The 8,063-nt window shown below is 31.5% G+C and overlaps 1 protein-coding gene across 1 annotated transcript in view; it reads right to left on the reverse strand.

Moving 5' to 3' along the window:
* Window positions 1-334: 334 nt before the first annotated feature.
* The window catches only part of LOC106474109 (ras-like GTP-binding protein RHO), a gene marked incomplete at its 3' end in the record, with an annotated part of 26,906 nt that continues 19,177 nt past the window's right edge, over window positions 335-8,063 (reverse strand). Inside the window, exons 3-4 of the mRNA XM_022402485.1 lie at window positions 2,903-3,103; window positions 335-532 (exon numbers count right to left, since the gene is read on the reverse strand). Of these exons, the coding sequence (XP_022258193.1) occupies window positions 335-532; window positions 2,903-3,103 (399 nt within the window). The remainder of the gene's footprint in view (window positions 533-2,902; window positions 3,104-8,063) is intronic.

Below are 8,063 nucleotides of genomic sequence, written 5' to 3' on the forward strand. Positions count from 1 at the left end.
AAGGGTGTTTCTGATGAAGGGCTTGATTTAAACGTTCCAGTCACTTACTATAGATCTCTGCATTGACAGTTCACTGTGGATTGAGGGGTTCAAAATTAATTATTCCTTTGATGTCCCACCAAATGCAAAGCATCACTTTGTGCAGATCGGGTCCAGGTTTTGGGGTCGGAAGTGGTTTTTGTCTAGGACTGAGCCATTGGTTTTGCCGTTTAATATTCGCATAGAGAATCCATTTTTCATCGTTTTTTTGTGAGATGGGTAATGAAAGTGTTCCAAAACGTGACATTAATTTCTTGACGACCTAATACAAGTTATAGTTATGTTTATATAAAAGGGTTTTAATCCTCACCTGAAGTGCTGCTCTTGTAGCAGTTTCAAAAACTTCCCTCACCCCATCTTTGGTTTTAGCAGAACATTCAAGATACCCATAAGCATTGATTTTTTCTGCCATTGTTCGACCTTCTTCGGGAGAGACTGGTTTTTGCTTCATTTTAGCCAATTCTTTTATGGTGTGGGGGTCATTTCTTAAATCCTACAAAACAAATAAGATACATTAACAGAAAGAACATAAGATAATACATTCTAGAGTTTAACTCCTTTTGATTTATATTTTCACCCATGCAAGAGACAGTTATTTCACTCTAGTTCAGAATTATTTCTGTACAAACATTTCTATACCAAACTGAACTATTAAAAAATAACTGTTTAGGGTACATACTTATCAAAGTCTAATACTAGCCGAGTACTTACAAACTACCTAATACTAGACAGAAATAAAAATCTTAATTTTTTTTCAGGCATATGTAACATTGTTCTCAATTCAACATTTCTGTTGCCAGGTGGCAGTAAATTCAAATTTTCTAACTATTTAAATAATAATAGCAAATACACTTAACAATGAAAAAAAAAACATTAGAACTTGAACATCTTTGCATTAGCATTCCAACTTTTCTTTTAAATGTCCATTTAACTTGTTACCACCTTTCTGAAGTTTCTATGCATTGAAAGGTACCTTGTATCTTTAGGTCTGTAAACAATTCTACCATTTCCTATTGCTAAGCCTATTTTGAAAGGTACCTTGTATCTTTAGGTCTGTAAACAATTCTACCATTTCCTATTGCTAAGCCTATTTTGAAAGGTACCTTGTATCTTTAGGCCTGTAAACAATTCTACCATTTCCTATTGGTAAGCCTATTTTGAAAGATACCTTGTATCTTTAGGCCTGTAAACAATTCTACCATTTCCTATTAGTAAGCCTATTTTGAAAGGTACCTTGTATCTTTAGGCCTGTAAACAATTCTACCATTTCCTATTGGTAAGCCTATTTTGAAAGGTACCTTGTATCTATAGGTCTGTAAACAATTCTACCATTTCCTATTGCTAAGCCTATTTTTTCAACTTACAGTTGTAAAATTAAGAACCAGTAATACAATAATTTTATTGTTTGTCATGTTATATTCTACTCTCTGTGACTGTTATCACTCTGAACTGCAAAAGAATACAACCTGTCCCTGATGTGTTGGAAGCTATAGCCAAAAAAAAGTACACTTTAGCCCTTATTTGACAACTTGTACCATTTATTTTGGTTTTTCACTTACAGTAACCACTAAAAGACAAAACAAGACTAAAGTGAAGGTATATATGTGTCAAAACTAGTTTTTTTTATTTATCAGGACTTCTGACAATTTGCACCATTTTGTTTTTTCGAGCTATAAATATAAGTAGTGTTAAAGTTCTAGTTTCAATTATATGGTAGTTTATATTTCTAAAGAATGCACGATTTTATTCAAAGCTGCACAAACATAACAAATGTTACACTATCAACATCAAATGACAAGTTTTTCCAATATTGTGAAATGTAATTTCATGCAATTATAAATTAGTTACATTTATTTGTTTCAAATTATGGAGTTATTAAACACATTACAATGTACCATTACATAAATACATGTTGTGTTTATGTTAAACATGTTATAATGTACCATACCAAAGTACACGTTGTGTTTATGTTAAACATATCACAATGTACCATACCAAAGTACACGTTGTGTTTATGTTAAACATATTATAATATACCATACCAAAGTACACGTTGTGTTTATGTTAAATATGTTATAATGTACCATACCAAAGTACACGTTGTGTTTAAGTTAAACATATCACAATGTACCACACCAAAGTACACGTTGTGTTTATGTTAAATATGTTATAATGTACCATACCAAAGTACACATTGTGTTTATGTTAAACATATCACAATGTACCATACCAAAGTGCACGTTGTGTTTATGTTAAACATGTTATAATGTACCATACCAAAGTACACGTTGTGTTTATGTTAAACACGTTATAATGTACCACACCAAAGTACACGTTGTGTGATTTTTAATAACTAGTTTTGTCATTAATATTGTTACATTTTACTTCTTTAACAACTAAATTTCAAAGATTTATTACGTCCTGTTTCAAATTTTTTAACAGTCATTCATACTGTAGGTGAACAATTAAACATGACCACCAATACAACAGTACTCCCTCTTGCTAACAGATATCAAGTTGAAGTAATAAATGTTTAGTAATTAGTTTAACTGTCAGTTTTCACTGGTAAGTGGATACAAAGTACACAGATTTTCCACGGTTGTGTTGTGTTTAGTAATTAGTTTAACTCTCAGTTTTCACAGGTAAGTGGATACAAAGTACACAGATTTTCTATGGTTGCATTGTGTTTAGTAATTAGTTTAACTGTCAGTTTTCACAGGTAAGTGGATATAAAGTACACAGATTTTCTGTGTGAATAGACATTTACAGAAATAGTTTTACATGTCTAAGTAGAATTCAATTCGATACATTATAAGTTTCAGTATCTCTTCATCCTGACTTATTAAGATAAATAAAAGTTTACCTTTTTGTTCCCTACTAAAATGATAGGTACATTTGGACAGAAGTGCCGAACTTCTGGTGTCCATTTTTCAGGGATATTTTCCAAGCTGTCAGGACTATCAATACTAAAACACATCAGAATAACATCAGTATCAGGATAAGACAGTGGGCGGAGACGGTCATAATCTTCCTGTCCAGCAGTATCCCATAATGCTAGTTCAACCTGACAACGAGACAAGCAAAAAACCTTAACTTCATTTAAGTAATGTTAGTTCAACCTGACAACGAGACAAGCAAAAATCATAACTTCATTTAAGTAATGTTAGTTCAACCTGACAACGAGACAAGCAAAAACCATAACTTCATTTAAGTAATGCTAGTTCAACCTGACAACGAGACAAGCAAAAACCTTAACTTCATTTAAGTAATGCTAGTTCAACCTGACAATGAGACAAGCAAAAACCTTAACTTCATTTAAGTAGCTCAGATACTAAACATATTAAAAATTTCAGTTATATGTATGGTTTTATTGTGTACGCTGGAGGGATTTAGATATTTCGACAATAGTTATAAAACAATTCTCTCTCCTTTCCAGATAATTTTTTGTACTAGCCCTGATGAAGACACAATGGCAAAACATACGTTGAAACAACAATGGGTAACAGAGCAGCAGTCACTTTTACTATAATATTAGAAACCAAAGCGCTTGACACATATAAACAAAAAACAGGTTTAATACCAGATGTGTGTGGTACAGATACATCGATGACATATTTGGAATCAGCAGTTTTACTATTTCCTAAACAGCTTCCATCCCTCAGTCATGTTCACAATAAAACTACCCAACGCAGAAGGATACTTAACATTCTTAGATGTGACCCTAAAAATCCAAGAAGGACAAATATGGAGCTCCAAGCATAACAAAGAATGCAAGAAACCGATATTTCTCCATTACAAATCACACCACCCAGAAGGAGTTAGAAGGGGGTACCATAATAAGAGAATTAGAGAGAATAAATCAAAACTGCTCCACACTGAATGCCATTCAAACAGCACAAAAGGACTTTAAAGCACTATTATTATGAAACGGATACCCTGAATACTACATGTACAGTGTTTTCAAATCACAAAAAAACAGCAACACACCCAAAACCAAAAATTACTTACACAAAAATGCCAACAATGAACATTCCTTTCATAAACGATACAATCAAAAACAAGATTCGTAAAGTCATAAATCAATCCCAACTGACAATCAACGTAACATAAAACCAAATAAAACACTAAAAGAAATATTTGTACACTCTTCATTCTAACAAACAAACAATGCTACACCAGAGAATACGTCATCTACCAAATCATCTGTAATATATGTGGAGACACACACATATATATAGGAGAAACCTTTCCACAACGCATCTCAGAACACATCAGTGCATTATATACACATGACCAACACAAAACTGCTCCAGCACAAACAAACAGAACCCATTTAATGTCTGTATTTTACCAAATCATCTGTAATATATGTGGAGACACACATATATATAGGAGAAACCTTTCCACAACGCATCTCAGAACACATCAGTGCGTTATATACACATGACCAACACAAAACTGCTCCAGCACAGACAAACAGAACCCATTTAATGTTTGTATTTTACAAAAAAAACAAAGATTTTAAAGAGATAAAATATATGGAAGCTATACTCATTAACGAGAAAAATCCAAAAATGAACATGTAACCAAAACATCATTCATAGAACAACAAATTGTATCAATACATTTTACACTTATTTCCAGTTTAAGACTTGCTTACTCTGGAGTACGACACAGTCTTACAATTAGTTTTTAATACTGCTAGTAAATTTCGAAGCCTTTCCACTTACTATTGTTTCTTAGCTACTTCTATTTTCTGTCTGTGTGTTTTCAGTTAATCATAAAACATATTTTGGTTGTTTTTATTTTTATATTTTATTTTAGTAATATATATCATAGCTACATAATATAAGTATACTATATTAGAACAATAATGAAACAACAATGATATTTTATACATTCTTGGAGACACATGTGACAGACTAGAAAGATAGAACATCACAATCAATTTTATAAATTAACATATACTTCAATATCAAACAGTTTGTATGTATTGACCCTGAAATTGAAATGTTGTTAGTAATAAAAAAACAAATATATATATACCTCTGGAGTGTAAAGGTCGTTTATCTAAACTTTTATCACAATGTGTAAATCCCTCCAGTATGCACTACAAACTTTGATAGAAAACAAAACAAAAAGATTCAGTTGTCTGAAGAATAAATGTAATTTGTTGTTATAGGTAGTGTTTTTAAAAGAATACACAAGTTGTGTTAATGCTACATCTTCTTCAAGTCATATTTTAACACTGTGGTTAGTAAATGACAACTAGTATACACTACATGAAGCCTATTTCTTGTTCTTTAGATTTCTACTTCTCCAGGGTTACTGACAAGGAATGGAACTTCACAAAAACAAGCATAGCTGAGTGACAAGTGGGGGAAACAAATGACGGACTGTACTTAGTATTTATTTGTAGAATATTAATTAATTCAGCTGTAGTTGGAAGTGAATTCTTCACTACTACTCTATAATGTTTTTAACTTGTTTAAAAATTATTGTAACACTTAACATAAGTACTAATATTAAATAAAAAAATCTTTAAAAACCATAAACTGGACATTTTGACACCAGTCATTATATTACTGCCTTCTTCAATGAAATACATAAGTTATAAAGCAGCCCGAGGGATTATATTTAATTAACAGGCGATTTACAAATGAATCTGTAGAAAATTATGGTTCATCCCAGTATCTGAGGCAATGATATGTCACGCTTATTAAACAAGAGCACAATTTAGTTTTTTTTTTTGCTACAATACCAATTTCTCACCAATCTGTTACACAGATTTCAGTTGTGCCAAAATTGTAGTAAGCACAACTTGAAACAGCTGCTCTGAAATTTTTGCATTTTGCAACTTAACCTTTCACACCCAGGAAAGTTTCAATAAACGACTTAAAGTCAGTATGTAACCCTAATGGATAACCATCAATACCAAAATTAATTAAGTGCAAATATCTGTATATTCTATTACCAGTCGTTAATTGTTCAAAGTGCTACTGATCTTATTACCAGTCGTTAATTCTTCAAAGTGCTACTGATCTTATTACCAGTCGTTAATTCTTCAAAGTGCTACTGATCTTATTACCAGTCGTTAATTGTTCAAAGTGCTACTGATCTTCCTATAAATTTTTTCACTGACACAAACACGTCAAAAGCTGTCTTTTCATCACCTTCCCCACCTGAGCTCTGGTTAATTTTTGGAAGTAATACATTCAATGAATCAGCATAACAATTAAAAGTACATTTTTATACATTTCTGACTTATTAACAACAACAAATTTACACATCTAAAACTCTCATTCAGAATGACACAGTTACATTTCATTGTTAACTAAGTCACCTAGACCTAAAAATAAAAAATGGGTAAATACACAAAACTGTGTAAAGTAATTTACAATAAAATTTATATTCACGCTAATGAAACAAGATTTATATGGAACCTAGTTTCGACATTTCACACGTCCTCTTCAGTCCAACTTCACTGGAGGTTACTCACACATTTTTGTATAAGTTAACTTTACCATATGTAATTTCATTTGCAAACATAGCCAATATTAAAATTAGAAAAACAAATAAAAATTTTTTGGCACAGTGAAAGGTAAACTCTTTATTTGCTGTTTCAGTTGACAAGTCATCAGGGTTAGTGACTACACTCCAACTGTTAATGGACACACTAGTTTATAAAACAAGATCAGGAGACATGGGTAAGAAAATAGGAAATAGAGGAATAGTTACACAATGTTTTCCAACAGGACAGATCTGTGTGTATAAATAGAAATGATAGTTCAATCAGTTTGTCCTATTGGAAAAACTGTTTTTCCTAAGTACCCCCTTAGTTACTATTTACCAACTCACCTCCCCTTCTGTACTGACTTACCCTTTTAATAGTTCGAGTTGAACATAGATTAACCTATTCGCAACGGGTACCCCCCTTTAAACCCTTTTTCGTGCAAGTCACTGTTACACTAGAAATTTAATTAAACACCTTTAATATCAATGTATGTGAATAAAATTAATGTAATTTATGATTTGAAGTTATGTTATTTAAGTTTTAATTCCTTTACTTAAAAAAAAACTACTTAAACTTCAGATGTATTGTCACGTGATCAACGAGCTATTAAAATTCTCTACTTTGGCTCTCTGTATCTTCAGTAATACAATAGTAGTTGAGTAGAGGTACGTAGACATGCTTACGTAACCTTATGACTCATTTAATTCAAAGTTCTCTGAAAGAATACAGTTGAAACAAGTATTAAATTTTTTAAACCCCTGACAAGTGCCACACCCAACTTCAACAGATTTGCTTCAGCTTTATAGCCTACATGTAGATGTTACATACACATGTATATAGTCATTAGAAAAAGATAATTTTACATTATAATCTAACAACAGTTATTTTGAAATTGGTGTGCAGATTACATGAAATTAACTAGAGTATTGTTGGCTGCCTGATCGACTATAGCACTTACAGTTGTTTATCTAAATATGTTATAGCTAGAGATACAGTTTAAATTGTATTTAGGTCTTACTATTATATTTTAATTAATTATGTATTAGTTGTTTTAAAATGTTTTAGCATTTTAAAAATATACATCATATTTTGTCTGTTCACAAGGCTTACGATATTTTACGCTGAATGAAAATTTTGCCGAAAGGTTACGCGTGTCTCCCCAAAAAAAAACTGTAATATGCCTCCGGGGCATCGTTGACTAGCGTTGGGATGAATAATAAGTGGTAAACGAAAAGAACGGAAAATAAAACATTAAAAATTAACTATAGGTGAAAAGGAAAAGACCCAAAATTATGAATATAAGTAAAACAACATGTATAAAGATACTCTACAAAAATTTAAAAGTTATGTATTTTTTTTTCTATTTCCTAATTTTAGTTATTTCATTGCACTGTACATTGATGATAATAACTAGAGTTAGTGATATCCATTTAGAAGGTTTTAGAGATTATGCAACTGAAAGATATAAAATTAAAACCACATTTCACTCGACCTATTTCAACAGTCAGTG

This window comes from Limulus polyphemus, unplaced genomic scaffold, assembly GCF_000517525.1.
Source record: "Limulus polyphemus unplaced genomic scaffold, Limulus_polyphemus-2.1.2 Scaffold6829, whole genome shotgun sequence".
NCBI classification, from domain to species: domain Eukaryota; kingdom Metazoa; phylum Arthropoda; class Merostomata; order Xiphosura; family Limulidae; genus Limulus; species Limulus polyphemus.